The 19,734-nt window shown below is 38.1% G+C and overlaps 2 protein-coding genes across 4 annotated transcripts in view; both read left to right on the top strand.

Annotated features, from left to right (window-relative positions):
• LOC149224997 (uncharacterized) overlaps positions 1 to 19,734 on the top strand; it is a 383,647-nt gene that overhangs the window by 222,452 nt on the left and 141,461 nt on the right. The window lies entirely within an intron of this gene.
• On the top strand, positions 7,266 to 9,461 carry LOC149224998 (uncharacterized). The gene is made up of 3 exons (XM_089383630.1): positions 7,266 to 8,119; positions 8,224 to 8,603; positions 8,760 to 9,461. Exons 1-3 carry the CDS (start codon positions 7,326 to 7,328, stop codon positions 9,014 to 9,016), a joined length of 1,431 nt encoding a protein of 476 aa, XP_089239756.1. The 5' UTR covers positions 7,266 to 7,325; the 3' UTR covers positions 9,017 to 9,461.

The raw sequence follows: 19,734 nt of genomic DNA on the forward strand, positions 1-19,734 counted from the left end.
TGGCTCTTTGCACTAGTTCATCTTGCTCAAAGATGATCTCAATTGAAGGCCATATATCAGTGATGGCCTCATTTATTTCCATCCAAATACTCTCCTTAGCCTGTGTAATGGTGTCAGCTATGACAAATTGGTTTTCTAAGAATTCAATTCTTTGTGTAAGCCTATGTGTCTTTTGCAACTCAGCTAAATATACATTATCAATCTTCAGTTTTTGCTCTTGTAAATTATTAAGCTGAGTTCTTAACTTCTCAACTTCCTGCCCCTTAATTGATAAATCTTCCATTGCTTTTGCAAGGTCTGTTGCTGAATTAGTTGATTGAGTTTCCATTGTTGAAATGGTTGTTGATGTAGATGTTGTTGTTGTTGTAGCTATAACTGGGATTGCTGTCACTGGAACTGCTGAAAGAGCAACATTTTGCTCTTGGGTTCCTTATTGTTCTTTTTCCTTTAAAAACTTTTCAATCTCAGTTTCCATTTTTTCTATCTGTGCATTTTGTTCAATTATGATTTTGAACATGTTCTCTTTATCCTTTTCTAGCTGTCCTATTTCTTTAGTCTGTGGATCTTCTGTAGAAGGAAGCTTAAGTTTTTTTCTCAAAGCAGCTATGTCTGCATTCTTGCTCTTGATTACCTCTTCTGCTGCATTGACATTGGTGGGATCATATCCCAGCTTTACCACTAAATCCTCTAAAGATTTAATCCTTGTATCTTTAGCTAAGGAAGATATTTTTTCTATCTTCAACTGAGACTGAATATTTTCTAATGATGCTTGAAGCTTAGATACTGTCATAGCTGAACTTGTGAGAGAAGAATATATCATCTTACCAGATTGTTCATGTAAATCAATCTGGTCAATAGGATGAATTAAATTTGCATCAAAAGAAAACACTGATTTAGTGTAATCATCTGCACTTTTAGGATGAGTGATTTTGGGTTCCAGGAAGGCTATTTGCATCTTTCCCTTCTCAGTGTCGAAGGCAAAAAGTAGCCTGTGTTGTGAAGTTGATGTTTGCTTCTAGAACTGTAAATAAGTGGAAGCTTTCAAAGCTTCATTCCTTTGCTTAATTTCCTTGTAAACTTTAAATATGCTTTGTTCTTTCTGAGTCTGCTGCAATTCTCTTGTCTGAGATGATGATACATCTGGATTGGCTGAAGGCATAGGAGATCCTACAATCATTCCTTCTATCCTAGGAGATGATGGCACAAATCAGTCTGTAATGAAAATTGGGTGCTGCTATGTAGCATCTTCTTGTTGTGTTTTTGTTGTATCTCTTGTCTTCTGCATGTTAGTGTATATTTTGAATTCTTTTGCTGAAATTTCTGTCACCATAAGGGAAGCATTGTCCCTTGGCCTTTTGTCCTACTTTTCTTCTAATATAGGAGTCTATGATGTTGTAGATGATATAACTTGCTCTTCTGCCTCTTGAAGTGTATTCTCTTGCCATTCATCCTGGTTCATGTATTGTTCTATCTCAGGCCTAGGAGTGTGAGCATATGGGGTAGTTTTTTGCTCTACCCTTAATTTTGAAATCACTCCTAGGGGATCATATGACCAGGTGAAACTAAGTTTGAAATTCATATGTTTCAAAAGAGTTTTTGCTTCCTTCCCTGCTGATATAGCATTACAGATAAAAGGCCTTACTTGAGTTTTGATTTTAAATTGAGCCTTCTTCTTTGTTGCTACAAAATGAAGCTGATCCATGTTGATCATCTGTATCAGCGCAAAAATTCTGATAGGGACAAACGAAGATAATTTGTATGGAGGTAGTTCACATACATAGTTCCTAATCTTTGTATACTTTTGGTATAAATTCCAATCCCCTATTCTGGTTTGTTCACTGAGATGTAGGATTTTTTTGATCTCTAGCCCAATCCTTGGTTCTACATCATTGTTTAATAAGCAAGAAACAACATATAAAAACTGATCCACAAAGTCACTGAATGTGAATTCAGTGGTGTTCTTCCTTACCAAGGAAGTCTAGTGGATTACTGATTGTGGATTTCCTTGGCTGTCCATCTTCTGTAAGGGAAAAGAAAACCTCTCTGACTGATAAAACAAGAACAAATATACTAAAACAAAAGCATATTTGAACACTCCTTCTGTAGAGAACTTCATGAATTGATCATGAATTGATTCTGCTAAGTATTCACTGTAATTGAAGATAAGAGATGGCTTTTCATTTACTGAGAAAACTGACAAGAAACCTATAAGAACCTCATCGACCCACTGATTGGAATAATAACCTAACATACATGAGACAATGGATATTATCTGCTTGGTCATTTCTAGAAACATAGATGATTGATATGGTGGGTTGGTTTTAGGCAATTGAACATTTTTTGGTAGAAAGGTTTCAAAAATCTTGGCTCTTTGGGGAAAGTCAATATTTTTATAGATATCCATGAGGGATTCTAGAGAAAATGGATGTAAGGGTTCAGGGTTTTGAATCTGTAACATTTGATTAATTGATTTAGCAGTAATGGTAAAAAGAGCTTCATTGTTTTGGGAAACCACTGCTCTTTGACTGGGAACATACCTAACATGACACCATGAAATAAAATCAGGGAAATGATGGGTTTGTGGAATGATGAATTGAGGTAAAGATGAGTGCCAAAGGTTTAATTCATCACTTAGGTCTAAAAATTTATGTTTTAACCAATTGTGGAGTTCATAAAGATCGAACTCACAATTGGTTTCAAAAACTTTATAAAGTTGGTCAACTAATGGTTGATGGTCCAAGTCGATAGTGGGAGGAAGCATGGGGTTTTCTGAAGCTTTTGATTTCTTCTTGGAAGACATGACTGAAAGAAAAGGACTGAGAACAACTGTAATTACCCGAAGAAAATGATTCCCTTGTTGATTGATAGCTGGAATGGTCTCTTAAATTCCATTGGTCACTTTGGCGGGTTCGGCTTGGTCACTGGTAGCAATGGTTCAGTTTATGACTCGGCGGAGTAGGGAGGAAATATCAACAATCGATAATTTTAAACGAAACATAAAAATGCTTTTATGTTGGTTACATGATTTATCCGTTAAACGGGTGCAGGGGCATTAATGTATAATGGGTAATCTTATAATGAGAATATGGTTGGCGAATGGAGAGCTGACAGTTGGTGGAAACAGAGGTTTATTTAAAATAGGCGGGAGCGGTGTAACGGGTGTATGGATAGGAAAGCAGATTTTGGAGGGGGTAGAAGGTGGTTTGTGGTTTTGGAGCGAGGGGGTGTGGAGTGAATGTGAGAGGGCCACATGGTAGAGGCGGTATGAGGGCTGATCGCTTTTCGCACCCTCTGCCCTCGTTCATTAAACTTCGGATGGGCTTGGGGGGTGTGGAGTGGTCTATGAGTCGTTGATCTTTTGCACCGCATATCATATCCGTTAGTCTTTTATTGCATTTCACAAAAAACAACAAAGAGTCTTGTCGTGGGTTTATTACAAAATAAACTTTTTTTGTTTTTAATTTAATCACGTTTAAGATTTTAACTAAACCTGATTAATTTATTGAAAGAGCGACATTTTAACAAGCGCGCTACATTTTGGGATTTTCTTCATATTTTCTATTTTTTTCAATTTTTTTTCTATTTGTTCTTTTCTTTCTATTTTTTCATATTTTTCTTTTCTCATCATTTCTTTTATATATATATATATATATTATCCCTTTTTTTATCTATATATATATTTAAAATAAAAACATCTAACTCATTAAAACAATCTATGTTACAACATGACCTATGCTCTGATACCACTTGTTGGGAATCACGATTGCCATTAGACCAAAACCCGCAGGTGTTAGTCAACAATCACATTGCTAGAGATAAGGATCCACGAGAGGCGGTTAGTCCATGTCACGAAACACACAGGGAGTGTGGGTTTATCTAATGTCCAACATCAGTTACGACTGGCTGGAGAGGCAATGCTGCTAATTTCTGCTTTCCCGTGAAAAGTTGGCATTGGCATTTTCTGATAAATTTATGCACATCTAAAAAAAGGGCGGGCCAATAATATCCCACAAGCAGAATCTTGTGGGCTGTGGTTTTCGCTGCAAAGTGCCCACCTTCGCAGGTGTTAGTCAATGATCACATTGCTAGAGATAAGGATCCACAAGAGGCGGTTAGTCCATGTCACGAAACACACGAGGAGTGTGGGTTTATCCAATGTCCAACGTCAGTTACGACTAGCTGGAGAGGCAATGTTGCTAATTTCTGCTTTTCTGTGAAAAGTTGGCATTGGCATTTTCTGATAAATTTATGCACATCTGAAAAAAGGGTGGGCCAATAATATCCTACAAGCAGAATCTTATGGGCCATGGTTTTTACTTCAAAGTCCTGAATGGAACTCAATGATAAGCTTCTTATCTTCATCCTCATCAATGCATCTGAGTATTATCCCATTAGGATTTCTCGATCCAAGGCCATCCTTTAGGACACAATATTTGGATACCTTTAATTTGAGGGCCCTCCTCTTATGGGCTACCAAATGATCAGGACATGTCAGATTTGTTAAATTATAAATAATGTCTTTATACCACTTGATCCTTTCCAATTTCTGAAGCTCAGGGGAGATAGAAGGTTCAACTATTTCATTCTGGAAAACCATTTCTAAATTTTTCTCATTACTTTGTGTTAACATTTGAGCTAATCCATGACCTTTGACAAGTTTGGTTGGTTTGATCTTAGGATCATATTCTTGAATTTTAGTTACCCATCTAGCATGAGTCCCTGAGCAGTCAATAATGTTGGAATAACCCACATATGTTCTGAAATGCTTAAGGGACTTGACTAATGCATAATCTTGCTTTTCCATAATGCTATACATCAATTTTGAATTCTGCAAGGATTTGCTCATGAAGGCTATCGACTGCTAATGACCCTCCTTGTATTTTTGTAATAGGACACTTGCTATAGTATCTTCGGACGTGAATGAAAAGACCATAAAATCCTTTGAATAATTTGGGCTTACCAAGACACGATCTTTAGCTATAGCATCTTTAGTGTCCTGAGACCCCTTTTTACCCTCATCTTTCCATACAAAGTTGGCATCCTTCTTCAGCAAACACTGGGTAGGTTTGACAATTTCCGCATAGTTTGGAACAGTGAAACAAGAAATGGCGATTCTGCCGATTAATTGCGATTCCCAATCGGCTCGGCCACGAAACGAGTAGAGTCGAATCTTCCGGAGTCAAATCGCGTTGACCGAGTTTGACTCGTGGTCAACGCGATTTTGACTCGCGCGTCTGCCGATTATTCCGACTCTGCGATTTTTTTCCGAGTCCCGCCAAAATTTTTGGGTTTCGGTTTATCGGGTTCTGGGTTTCTGTTTGTGGCATTTATCACTCCCGCGTCCAGCGTCCATACTCCCGCGTCCAGCGTCCAGCGTCCATACTCCCGCGTCCAGTGTCCAGACACCGCACAGTCGACACCACCGCAGAGCCTGTGCATTCGACGCCGCATTGTTGAGAATCGATAAAGCCGCAAGCGTATACCTGCGTGAGCCTTCAGGTAAACCGTAACTCCTCTCTCTATATATATATATATATATATATATATAATGATGAATGTGTGCAGCACTGCAGCCGCCAGCGTGATCAGGGGATGCGAATCGCAGACTCGCAGAGAAGAACGGTGATCCTCCTTTATTAAACCGTGATCCTCCTTTATTTCTTCCGTCACTAATGAGCTTTGTTTTGGAGTGATACGATATATCTCTGCCATAGAAAGTCTCCTTCTGCTGCAAGCACGCACTTCAACACGGATGAGGCTGCACCTGCCGGCTATTTAAGCCAACTTATTCCATTCTTAGCAGCCATAGCTTGCTATCCTCACATCATTCGATTGGGATGCAAAAAAATGGTTTGATCACTAAGAAAATTGAAAAGTAAAGACACAACAGTGGTAGTTAATAAAAGGATGCCACTGTTTCATGTCATGAACTTGTAATTATTCAGTCATTATGCTATATTTCTGTTGTTTAGTCATGTGCAGTATTATAATGGTTTGGTTTAGCATCATTGTTCGTTGATTGCGGCTTTATTTGTTATTGAACATTAGAAGGTTCCGCACTTAGTGAAGAAAGCTAACATTACCTTTCTTTTTGTGTTTGTCATTTCCACTGTAGAGAGCTAGTTTATACTAATCAGTAATTATATAAAGTATTGTGTCAACGAGGTAGTAATTATATAAACTTATAAAGTATTGTGTCAACGAGGTACAGTTTCAGTTTTACTTCAACCTAACTAGTTGCTTGAGGTCCCAATTTTCATATATGCTCTGTTTTTCCAATTAGGCAGGTGATGTTTATTTCTCTGATTTTGGGTTCTCATTATTACTGAGAATAAGCTCTTTATTTTTTTTAATGTTTATAATTATATGTTTTAACTTTCAAAGCTGTCCCAATTTTCATATATGCTCTGTTTTTCCAATTAGGCAGGTGATGTTTATTTCTCTGATTTTGGGTTCTCATTATTACTGAGAATAAGCTCTTTATTTTTTTTAATGTTTATAATTATATGTTTTAACTTTCATGAGCTTTGAATGCATGGAAAGATTGAGAAAAATCCATGCCTGCTTCCACATTTCTGTTCTGTCCTTGTTGTCCCTTGCCATATTACATAACGTGAGCCATATTCCATATTAATTTGATTTTTTGTTGTCTTTCACAGGAGCCACAAATTAAATAGAAGCCAGACTCCAAATCTTAACAGAAGCCACAAATTAAACACAAGTTCAAAGCAACAACAATGCTGAGAGAGCGGGACTTTGCTTGGGCTTATTGTGACAAGATTCCCGGAAAACCCTTGCTCCTTTGTAAATTTTGCAAAAAGGAATGCAGTGGAGGCATTTATAGATTCAAGTTCCACCTTGCAAAAATACCTGGCCATGATATAGGTATTTGCGGCAAAGTTGACGAGAATGTCCAATACCAAGCAGCCTTGGCCCTTGATATGTTAGAGCAGCATAATGCCAAGAAAGCAAAGCAAAATGCTGAAATAGGAAATGTTGGAGTTGATACTTTTTCTGCCACTAGCCCCATGTCACCTCAATCTGTTGAATCCTCAATGCCGTTCCCAAGTTTTCCACAAATGCCTCCAAGGCCAAGTCAAACTCAAAGCCATGGCAGTCCTTCAACAACAACTCCTTCCTTCAACAGTGGAGGTGGAAACATAAACACCTTTTTTGCTCCCCGCACAAAACCCGGTTCCCAACCTACCTTGGATGGCACTGGTTGGAAAAAAAATATCCATAGTTAGGCAAGGAAGGCCATTGCTAACTTTTGGTACTATTCTGACATACCTTTCCACTGTGCCAGAAGTCCTTATTGGCAAGCTATGATTGATGCAATTGCTGCTGCAGGTCCAGGGTTCAAAGCCCCTACATCAGAGAGCCTTAGGACAGATATGTTGTTAGAGAGTGTTGAAGATGTCATGCTTGTGCTAGCTGAGTTTCGTTCATCATGGGTAGAAACAGGGTGCACCATCATGAGTGATGGATGGATAGATCAGAGGAATAGAACTTTAATAAATTTCCTTGTATCTTGTCCCGGAGGCACAATGTTTCTCAAGTCAGTGGATGCTTCAGATAAGGTTAAGACTGCCCAACTTATCTGTGAAATGATGGAGGAAGTCGTTCAAGAAGTGGGAGAAGAAAATGTTGTACAAATTGTCACCGATAATGCAGCGAATTATATGGCTGTTGGTAGACTTTTTGAGATGAGGCACCCCACTATTTTTTGGACCTCTTGTGCTGCCCATTGCATAGATTTAATGCTTGAGGACATTGGTAAGCTTCATTGGATACATGAGGTTGTGGAGAAGGCAAAATCCATAACCAAATACCTATACAACCACACTATTGTCCTAAACACTATGAGAATATACACTGAAGGTAAAGAAATTGTTCGACCTGCAGTGACTAGATTTGCAACAAATTTCATATCTTTGCAATCTGTGGTTGAGCAAAAGATAAATCTGAAGAGGATGTTCTTGGGACCTGAGTGGATGGGATCTAAACATTCCAAGACCCCTGAAGGCATCGAAATTGCTGCACTTGTGTTTAATGATGGCTTCTGGAAAGATGCTGAAGAGATTATTGCTGTGACGGAGTCCCTTGTTAGAGTTCTCAGGTACTTTTAGTCTTTTAACTTTTTCATTTTTTAAATTTCATTTCAAGCTTCTTTTTATTTACAATGTTTCATATTTCTTTAAATTTGAATGCTTGAACTTTCAGGATGGTTGATGGTGACAAACCCGCTATGGGTTACATTTATGAGGCGATGGATCTCGCAAAGGAGGCCATCAAAAGAAGATATGGGGATGATGAGACAAAGTATATGCCTCTTTGGGACATTATAGATGCACGTTGGGATAGGCAATTGCATTCCCCCTTACATGCTGCTGGGTACTTCTTAAACCCACAATATTTTTATGATAAGAGCAAATTTAATGAGGATGGGGAGGTTGGCAGAGGACTTATGACATGCTTGGAAAGGTGCTTCCCTGATCCAGAACAACAAAGTCGTGTCTTTTCCCAACTACAAGATTATAGGGCACCATCTAAATTGTTTGCCTATACCAGTGCTATAAGACAAAGGTCAAAGATGTTGCCAGGTACCCAGCTTGAAGGCTTCATCAATTCATTAAATTTGTTTAAACTTTATTTTGTATGTTAAATGTTTTATTAAATTTTCTTTTCTTTTTAAGTTTTTACTATTTACTAATTTGGTACTTCTAGTCTTCTACTCACAAACCCTTACCACTTGCTAGGTCTTTGGTGGCAAAACTTTGGTAGTGATACGCCAGATTTGAAGAGATTTGCCATTCGAATCTTAAACCAAGCATGCAGTGCTTCAGGTTGTGAACGCAACTGGAGCATGTTTGAGAAAATACATTCTAAGAAGCGCAACCGATTGACACAAAAGCGCTTGAATGACCTTGTATTTGTCCATTACAATCTACGACTTCGCAACAAACAAATACAAGGTGAGATTCGAGAGCTTGAATTTGAAGGTTTCATAATCTAGTTCGTACTTTAAAAGTTTAAAGTTCAAACTTCAAAGTGAAATTTTAATTCACATTTCAATGTCTCATGATAATGACAGGTATTGATCATTCACCAATCGACCTTGAAGAGTTAGATTTGCAAGCTACAAATGCAGCAGAATGGGTTCAATTAGATGAGCCTCCTCTTTTCAGCCTTCATGACTTGGAGAACTTTGAGAGTCAAGCAAGCGAAGGAGTGGGAGGAATCGCTTCTAGTTCTCACTCTTAAGAGTCTTAGACTCTTAGTTGCTGATTTTTTTCTGATTAGTATGCAGTTTTTAACTTTTTTGTAAACTTTTAGAAGCATATGCTTCTAAGGACTCAAGACTCAGTGCTTTGGATCATGTGTGGACTCATAACATATATGAGATACTTATTTATTCATGATATTTTGGACATCTATTGATATTATGCATTGTTTGGACATACCTTTACCCAATATTAATGAAAAATGGTTTTTTTTTAATTCAATATATGTGTATATTTTTATTTAATGAATTTGCCGATTTTTTCCCGATTTTTTCCCGATCCGATTAAAACTCTTCGCTCTTTTGCCTCGCCGATTTATTGCCGATTCCGAGTCTGGTAACATTGGTTTGGAATGAATCTTCTTAGAAAATTTGTTTTTCCCATGAGAGATTAGAGGGATTTAAGATTGTGTGGTAAAGGGATTTGTTGAATAGCTTCAACTCTTTCAGGGTCAATCTTGATACCATCTTTAGAAATGATTTCGGTAACCCTAAATACGGATTTGGTGGGATTTAATGATATGCCAAATTCCCAACACCCGTCAAAAACCTGCTTAAGATGGTTTATATGAGCTTTACTGTCTTTTGAAAAAATGATGAGATCGTCTTCGTCAATTTCAATGATTTTGTCAATCAATTCCTTAAAAGCATAATCCATAGCTCTCTGAAAAGTAGCCCTGCATTTGTTAACCCAAAAGGAATTCTTAGATATTCGAAAGTACCCCAAGGGGTGGTGAAGGTAGTCTTATTGTTAATTTTAGATAACAATGGTATGTTTAATGCTTAAGAGCAATTTACTTCAATATTCTTACTAGCCCAATATCAATTTCCAGATTAGCAATCACATTAACATGACAGTAAATGCAGATAGAACATAAATAAAACAGTAAAAGAAAAGGCAAGACAAGAGGACACAAAATATGGTGCCAGTCACGGACAAACCCCAATGTGGGGAAACCCTTTGATCGGTTCTTCTTATTATTCTTCAAAAGTTCAACAGAGAGTACAATATGCAATATTCACTTGCCCAATCAAAGTGAAATCTTTCCAAACAAACAACAACCACAAAAAGCTCTAACCAGAAAGTCAACGTTGTTCAACATGGTAGAATTTGACCTCCAAAACATCTTGGTCAAATCCAGTCAACTCGACCTCTAATAGACATCCGAATTAGGCCAAAATAGTGCTGAAAAACTCAATCAATCTTGGTCAATGTAGATCAACACTGTAGTCAAACCCTTCTATAGTCAATGCTGGTCAAACAATATGGATTGCCTTGATTTCTATGCCCAAAAATGTGGCCTGCCCAAACATAAATTATCCCACCAAAATTGCAGTCAAACAAGGTCAACACTGCTGGTCAAACTTCCTTGAAATTTGGTCAAAAGAAAATTTGTATTCTTCGTACATGTGGAGAGAGAGGAGCCCAGAAATCCGTACCCAATCAGATGAGGAGAGAGAGATGTATGAGAAAATGAGTGATGTCCAAATGAGGCAAAGGTACTTTCTATTTATATGCAAACGTTGACGATGAATAGACGTGACTATTGGGCTTCTGATCCTACATTAGTTTGCTGGCCGACATTGACAGTTTGTCCATAAACAAAATAAATTCATAATTCCATTTGTACATGTCAGAATGAGATGATCTTTAGATCAATCCTACACCTCTTGGAGAGAAGAATCCAATAAAAATATCGACTGCATCAAATGAGTTGTCCAAGGTGGAGTTTGGCCCTAGTTGCGAAATTTAACACTTATGTCGATCTTCCTCCTTAACCCAGACCTGATTGTAACCAAAAAATCCATCTAATAATGACATCATACTAGATCCCATTATCCTTTGAAGCATGTTGTCCATATTAGGCAAAGGATAATTATCTTTTTTGCAAGACAAGTTAAGATTTCAAAAATCCACACACAATCTGATAGTACCATTTTTTTCTATCAATTACCAAATTGCAACACCAAGAAGAATGTCGAGTTTGTCTGATGATACCTGCTACAAGCATTTTTTGTAATTCTTTTTGAACAAGAGGAGCTAACTTAGGATTAATTTTCCTAAGTTTATGCTTAAATGTTTTAGCATCTTCATCTTTCAAAGGAATAGTATGTTTTATAACATCCTTTCTGTAGCCTTTGAGCTCATCATATGAAAAAGCTAAGACATTGCGATATTCAATAACCAGATCGATCAAATTTTTTCTCTTCTTCGGAATCCTTCTTCCACCACGAACAGAACATGTTGGCGGGCGGGGGCCTCCACGTGGTGGCAATGAAGAAGATGGTGTCGGTGGAAGTTGTGGAAGTGGCACTGAAACTGATGAAGAAGAACCCCCTGCTGTTGGTGTTGAACCATGGAACCTAGGAACCAAGGGACCAGATGGGGGTGGGGGTGGCATATCAACACGATCATCATCTTCCTGTAATCGCTCAAAAAATTCATGCAAAAAAACAAACACTAGTTAACAAAAAAATTAAAAACATGAATTAGAGAAATGCTTTATAAGGAAAAATTGGAAAATTCATACCACAATGGACATACTTGGATAAGAGCATCCTCTAATTGCTCTAATCGCAACACTCCATCCTCCAAATTGGGCTCCTCTGGATTCTTGTCCCAAATCAACATGTCTTTATTAGACTTTGCATCTTCACAGTAATGGGACAACAATCGCAAGTTGTAATGAACATAAACCAAGCTCTCTGCCCGGTCTAAACTCAACCTGTTCCTTTTAACACTGTGGATGAAAGAATAAGAGCTCCAACACCTCTCTGCAGAAGAAGTGTTTACCACCTGTGATAGCACCCACAATGCCAAAGCCTGTAGAAGTGGAGTACCCCCTCCATGCATGTTCCACCACTCGAGAGAAGAAAAAGTCTCTCGGTCTTTAATTGCATGCATGCTCCCAAATGGACCAGTGTTAAGCGTATAGTTGCTCACCTGTCTTCGTACCAATGCAACCTCCTCCTCATCAGGGATTAATTTACTCAATGCAGCCATATATTTTTTGTGAACCTCTTGATCTTGGTGTGGTTTTCTCCTGCTTCCCCCCCCCAGGTGCTGGTGTTGAAAGCCATGATGGATGATAGTATTTAGGTGTCAAAACATATGCTAATGCATGCAATGGAACATTTAGCCTTTCACATCGGTTTTGCACCTCTACACAAATATAATTGTACAAGGTGGTATCTCTAGGCTCAACAATGTCTTTAATCTGCCCCAACATGCTATCCATTTGCTCATACACCTCCCTAATTACTGGTCGATCTGAATCTGCAAACTTGATCATGTAATAAATTGGTTTGGTGAATTGCAAAACATATTTAACCTGCGACCAAAAGTAACTGTCAAGAACAGTGTCCTTGACTTCATTAGCACCATCTTTGTCAGTGTTAATTTCATCCCATGTTTCAGCACACACCAGATTAGTTAAAGCTTGTCTCACCTTCACTAGCCGCCTAAAGGTGAGGTAATAACTAGCAAATCTTGTCTTTGCAATTTTAAGCAACTGCAACTTGGAGTAAGTGCCATAGAAGTAGTTTACCCTTGTATGCCCTATGATGAATTTAATGAGCTGCTTCCCTCTCCTGTAAAGCTCAGTAATCCACCCACATTCTTTGTGTTTCACAATATCATGCATCAAAAGGTTCAATGTGTGAACCAGGCACCCAGACCAAAAGATGTGTGGATGAGTACGCTCAATAATTTTTCCTGCTGCCTTACAATTTGCTGCATTATCTGTGATCACTTGAACCACATTATTCGAACCAACATCTTTGATTGATTTCAATAGGAGATCTGCAATGTTTTGTGCAGATGCAGTGATGGAGGAGGAGTCATGACATGCAATAAATACTGCACCACTAGAAGAAACACCAAGAACATTTATCAAATGTTGGTTTCTAATATTTGTCCACCCATCTGATACAATGGATACCCCAGAATCTACCCACTCATTTGTAAAACGTGTCAAAGCTCTTTGAACCTTAGCTTTTTCTCTTTCTAATAACATTGTTCTAGCTTTCTCATAGTTGGGGGCCTTGTATCCTTTTGGGACTTCATTGATGGCCTTTACCATTTCATGCCAATAGGGAGAGCGAAGCACATTGAATGGTACACCGCAAGCACAAAGAAAACGGACTATCTTTCCATCCACATCATCCCTCCCAGCAACATTAAGGAAATCCCCTATTGTTCTTCTACCTCCAGAGCTTGCAGAAGTACCATGAGGAGATGAGCAACTACCAAATTTAGAGGTTGCACTTGATTCAGAATGAGTTCTTTGTTTCTTGTTTTTTTGTTGTGCAGCCATCTCTATTTGGATGTATTTTCTTCTTTCTTCAGTTGAAATGTTTGGGCAAATTTGTACCCCCACAGGACCCTTTTTTTCATCACTGTCCATCACCCCACAAAGATGTCTCCTCAAACGGGTATATGAACCACAATATGGTTTTCCTTCATGACAACCATGAGGGCACACAAATTTGTAAGATCCACCACCCTTTCCCCCATCAAGTTTGGTCACATAGTTCCACAAGGGTGTTGATGTAGCTTTCCCATCTTGTGTTTCAGTGTCCTCTTCAGGTTCATCCCCTTCCTCTTCAAACCCTTCCTCCTCATCATACATTGGGTCACTCATATTGGGACCACTATCCTCTTGTGTTTCATCTCTTCTATTTCTATTCCCCCTTGCCATCATTAAAACCAAGAGTGGCATGATACATAGAAGCCAAAAGAACACCATCTTGGAATATGGATATAGGTGGTGGACAACCTGTAAGTAAAGGAGCAAGTAGAAACAATGGGAAAGAGTAGGAGAGGGAGGAGAAAAATACAAAAAAATTGTCAAAAAAATAAGGGAGTTTGGGGTTTGAACTTACCTCTTTAGCTCTTGTAGATGAAGTCCTTCAAGCTCTTGCTCCAAGCTCCTCCTCCTTCTTCTAGCTCCTCCTCCTTCACTCCTCCAAGCTCTCCTCTCTTCTCCTCTCCTTTCCTCTCTTCTCTTCTCCTCTCTTCTCTTCTCTTCTCCAACTCTCATAAACTCAAAGTGAGAAAATGAGGAATGAATGGGGGCTTTGTTCTTTTCATTCCTCACCTTAACCTCACTCTAACTTCACCCTAACCCACCTCCTTAATGCTAAGTTAACATAACTTAAAAAAAAAAATAAAAAAAAAAGTGTCTTTTTCCCTTACGCGTGGCCTGCTTGCCCAAAGTGTACGGAAGCGTGCGCTTCCTCCTCCGAAGCGCCGCGCTTCTGAGGCCCGAAGCACCGTACGAAGCGCGCTTCGGAGGCCTGGAAGCGGCGTTTCCATACCACACTTCCAAAATTCCAGGAAGCGGCTAAAAAATAGGAAGCGCCGCCTTCGAATTCGGAAGCGTCGCTTCGGGCCACGCTTCCTAGGCGCTTCCGTACGGGACGCGCTTCGAGGCTTGGATCCCCCGGGGGGGGGGGGGGGGGTGCTTCGTGCAACACTGGTCCGGGCGCCTGCAAGTTATATAAATAGAGCCATCCACAAGATCTAGAAGAAATTTGAAAATAAAAACCTCAAATAATTATTTACAAAATGAAAAATAAAATACAAGGATTAGAAAATTTATTTACAAATTATTCACAATATCTGCAAAAATAATTGAGCTCTAATCAACAAGTAAATCTTTTATAGCCCAAGTAGAAATTTGAAAATAAGTGATAGAAATAATTTTATTTTAATATATTGGCCAAACTTCTTGCAAAACAAATTGTTAGATTAAGCCATGAAGCCAAACAAGATGAAGGTTTCCTCAAAGTCTATGTACTTGGCGGTTGCCGAAGGGCAAAATCACTTGAAGATCTCAGCACACTTTGATAGATAATTTGTTAGCTTCAAAAGGTTTTTAGATACATATTAAAAACCATCAAGATCTAGAGATACCTGCTAGATCGAGTGAGCAAAAAATGTTTCTTTAGAACCCAACACTTAAAGCAAGATACCTGTGCTAATAGATGATCCAACTACTGGCTATTGAAACAAGAATATTCAATATTACACAATTAGAGCATTAAAACATTCAACACATACCGTAAATCATTGAGAGAGAGACACTTTGAATTGAAACCCTAAAGACTTATGCTTTATTATCAAAGAAATCCAACAGAGCTTAGCTCTATACATCACATCCTAGATACATAATGAGGAGCCATATGCTTCCTTAGATAGAGAAAATGGGAGTTCTAGACACCTCCAAGTGGAAAAATGGCTAGTTTTACTTGATCCCAGGCTTGATCCACGTCAAAACAATTTTGTCTCTTGATAAGTGTTGCACAAATCTCCAAAAATTTCGACCCCTTGAGAAAATCAAACTTCTAGGTGAATTGGTCCTCTCGAGAAACTTCAAAATATAATTATTGTTGCTTGTGCAAAATAATTAACTGCTTGGTCCAAAAAATTTGAATTATTTGGAAAATGGTCTTCCTTAGCCCCAACGAATTTTTTGACTGGGCCATCCGTCCTTGGAAATGACACTCTTTATTTTTTGACTTGAATTCTTCCCTTTGAAAAATAGCCTCAATAATTTTTTTGATAATTTTTCCACTCGAAGAGTAATTAATTTTTCCTCTCATTTTATTTTTGACAATTTCTGGCTAATTTATTTTTATTTTTGCCAAAAAATAAAACAATAGACTCAAGAGGGGATTACAAATATTTTTCCACCCTCTAAGTGGGTCTAAAAAATATTTTGGTAATGGTGTTCTAATTATGAGGAACCATTCACCAAAAATATTCCTAGACACATTTTTACATCAAGATATTACAATAATCAACCCTTAGAAGGGGAATTTTACACATAGACACAACCTCTTTAGACACAACCAAATTCTGCAACACAAGACACATGATCTAGTATGATAAAAATACATCGACTCGATAACACTAGGACTCACCTAAGACCTTATCAATGAGTTCCACCCTAGCTTTGGGGTATATTTGGGAGAAAAACTATGACAATTATTCGTGTTTACAAACACAAATAATTTGGGAGATTAAAAAACTCCCTAGAGTGAAACCCTTTGTTAAGAATCATATGCGTACCTAGGTGTGGTTACATGGCTTAGTAGTCATACTAGAATCATGTTTACAATAATTTGCAAAATTTGGGATTACAATGATGACAATGACTGAAAGTTTTTATCCACTAATTTATACTCTGCTTCTTAGAACTATTGACATGTAAATGGTCAACAGGCCACATGCAAGGTGTAAACATTATTGTGGAAGGGTCATTGGTATATTCAATTTATGATTAGCAATACTATATTCCAAGTGAGCTCAGGTCAGTCAAGGAATTTGCTCAGGTAAATAAGCTTACGGTTTGTAATGAAATCCTTAGCCAAATAAAACCTCAATCATGAGACGTAGGGATCTGTCCATCTTAGTTCATGAGTTGGCCTATAAGAGGGGCTAAAACATACCATAGGGAGCCATAAATTCATATATGCGAGTGGCTAGAAGTGCTTATAACGAATTTCTTTGATATTACTTTTTTGGGTCAACTTCAATATAACAGAGATTTAGGCCTTCAACATAATGTAAATCAACTTGCGAAAAGCTTGAAAGAGCCCAACGAAACCCATACCAAAGATAAAATTCAACCATATACCCATAAAGCTTCAAGAACTTCGACCTTCTCAAGAGGTTCAATGCTCCACAGGGCCGCAAATCATTTAAGAGAAAATTCACTCTACTTTATTTTATCTTGGAGAGTTAAAACACCATCTGTTGGCATTATGATGCATGTGTTGTACTTGATGGCAACCCACTTGTAGCAGAACATCTCACTTATATATAACTAGATGAATCTATAGAAGAGATATCAGATGTGACAGAATACATGGGATGCAGGGAAGCTCAAAGGAATCAGTTCAGATGTAATGTACAATGACAATTCGTTAAGATGATAGTTCTCAGTATGGCAAGTTAGCTTTACCATCAAGTCCAAAGGGGGAGATTGTTGGCATTATGATACAAGTGTTGTCCTTGATGGCAACTCACACAGATGACAAATCATAGTGCAACAGGTCAGTAGCAAAGAATTGATGATCAGACTACAAAGAATGAAGAAAGAAAAGTATATACGCAGGTTCACTATATACCAACTCGTTTACATACACAGGTTCACTATATACCAAGTCGTGTACACACGCAGGTTCACTATATACCAAGTTGCGTATATACGCAAGTTCGCTATATACCAAGTAGTGCATACACGCAGGATCACTATATACAAAGGTGCGTATATCGTACACATGCACTTTCACGCAAGGAAAGGCGCGTACATGTTGGAAAATTAACTTTTGTGTCCGTGGTATTTGGTCCATGGTATTTTGGTATTTAGTCCTTGGTATTGCGTCCGAAATGTTGAACCCAGGTATTGGGTCCCTAGTATTGGTTCTAAATGGTTTTAGACCATGGTATTGAGTAAGGCCTAAGACTATAAAAGGAGAAGAAGATCATTAGGCAAAACAGTATGCAGGTTATAGGTTCATGATACCTTGCTTGATCTTAGCTAAGGAGGAATCTCAGCGGTTGATGGAGAACAAGATCTAAGGATAGATCGGGATCTAATGGCTTGGAATGAATCATCTCTATACGGTTTGATTTTGTTAAGTCTAGATCTATATACTAACGCATGTAATGTTCTGTAAATTTTATGATTTGGGTATAACTCAAGTTTGGAATAGCTGCAAATCATGAATGAATATTTACAGATGTATACGCTGGTTGACTATGATAAAAGTGCATACATACGCAGGGTAGATACATCTAAGTAGCGTATACCATATGAGCTATGATGTTTGAAGTTACAAGTGGTTCTGGTTGTTGATGAGTTCTGATGACTGTTTACTGGTGTCAGTATTCTGCATATTCAGTTTGGTTGATTGTGTTTAGCTTCAGTGTTGATGGATGAGATCTAATAATGGATCATGATCATTATGACTTATCCTTATGTGATTTGATGGACTAGATTTGGTTGCTAACACACATATTATCCGTGTATATGAAATGATCTGGGTATGTCTGAAGTCAGGAAGTGCAACGAAGTTATAAGTAAGTAATTAATGACATGTACGCTAGTTTGCTTTGGTGAAGTTGCATATACATGCTGGTTTGGCTCTTCCAAGTAGTGTATGCACTCTGATGCATGATTTTTGATGATACAGTTAGATCTGAACATTGTTGTAGAGTTCTGTGTTCTGCTCTGTGTTCTGGTGACTGCAGTTTGTTGATAGGATTTCAGTGATTCAGTATTGGGTGATTCAGAGATTGATGATGCTAGTGTTGATTGATTATGTGTTTCAATGATATTGATGGGTCCAGTATGAAAATTGGATGAAACGTGGCCTTCAGATTATGGTGTTGTGCTTTAGGAGTATCCAGTTTGAAAATTTATGAAACGTGGTACCTTGAGGAAGAAAGAGAAGGTTGTAGCCTTCTGTAGGTCAGCACCTACGTACTAGTACATCAGCTAGTACAAGAGCTAAGGGGGTGGTAGCTCCCTTTTAGTAGCAGCTTGAAAACGAGTGAAGGTTTGAGCATTCAGTAGGCCAGCACCTACGTACTAGTAAAATGATTGGCTAGTACAAGAGCTAAGGGGGTTGCAGCTCCCTTCCAGGAGAAGCTGGAGAACGAAAGAAGGTTGTAGCCTTTTGCAGGTAGAAACCTACGTACTGGTATAAGACTGCACCAGTGCAGAAATATTGTAAAAAGAAGTTTCTTATTAAAAGAAGATAGAGACAAATTGCAGCAGGTGGTTTTCACCCACATTGGGTTTCCACCTTATATCTCGGTGTTCATGTGTGTTGCTTATGTGTGATGATCTGTTCTGTTATACTGCTCCTGTTTACTATTCATATGGTTAATAATGTTCTGATGCACTCATTAAGGATCAACTAACTGAATCATAAGTTTACTAGATATACGCTTGTTGCATTACACACAGTTGCGTATACACGCGGTTTTCCTTAACTAAAGTAGCATATATGAATCTTAATATGGAAATGAAAAGTTATATTGATTTGATAACACTGATTCACCCCCCCCCTCTTAGTATTATTTCCAACACCATCTTTATGTAAGAGTGGAGGCCACTTTTGGAAGGAGGGCCAACTAATTCTTTAAAGGGAATTTGAATTTTATAATTCAAAATTATTGGAGCCAAAATGCTCCCTTCAATTTTGGACCATTTGAATTTTAAATTTTATTTGGAGCCAAAATTCTTGTTAACCATAGGCCAACTTTAATGTTGATTTTAATTCAATTTTGATGCCCTCAATGAAATATTTTAACCACACATGTTTAATTTGATTTTTAATAAGAAGACCTCTTTGACTTCATTATTTTTCCAGCCAATAACAAATTGCCACATCAACCATTCATTGGGGCATTTGACCACATAATGGGTGCACCA

The sequence above is a fragment of the Pinus tabuliformis genome, chromosome Q (assembly GCF_031772625.1).
Source record: "Pinus tabuliformis cultivar Carrire ecotype Pingquan chromosome Q, CPIR1, whole genome shotgun sequence".
In the NCBI taxonomy this organism is placed as follows: Eukaryota; Viridiplantae; Streptophyta; class Pinopsida; order Pinales; family Pinaceae; genus Pinus; species Pinus tabuliformis.

Coding starts and splice junctions, on each gene's coding strand:
- LOC149224998 (XM_089383630.1), top strand. CDS start 7,326: ATGATTGATGCAATTGCTGCTGCAGGTCCAGGGTTCAAAGCCCCTACA. Junction 8,120..8,223: donor TCCCTTGTTAGAGTTCTCAG/GTACTTTTAGTC, acceptor TTGAACTTTCAG/GATGGTTGATGGTGACAAAC. Junction 8,604..8,759: donor AAGGTCAAAGATGTTGCCAG/GTACCCAGCTTG, acceptor ACCACTTGCTAG/GTCTTTGGTGGCAAAACTTT.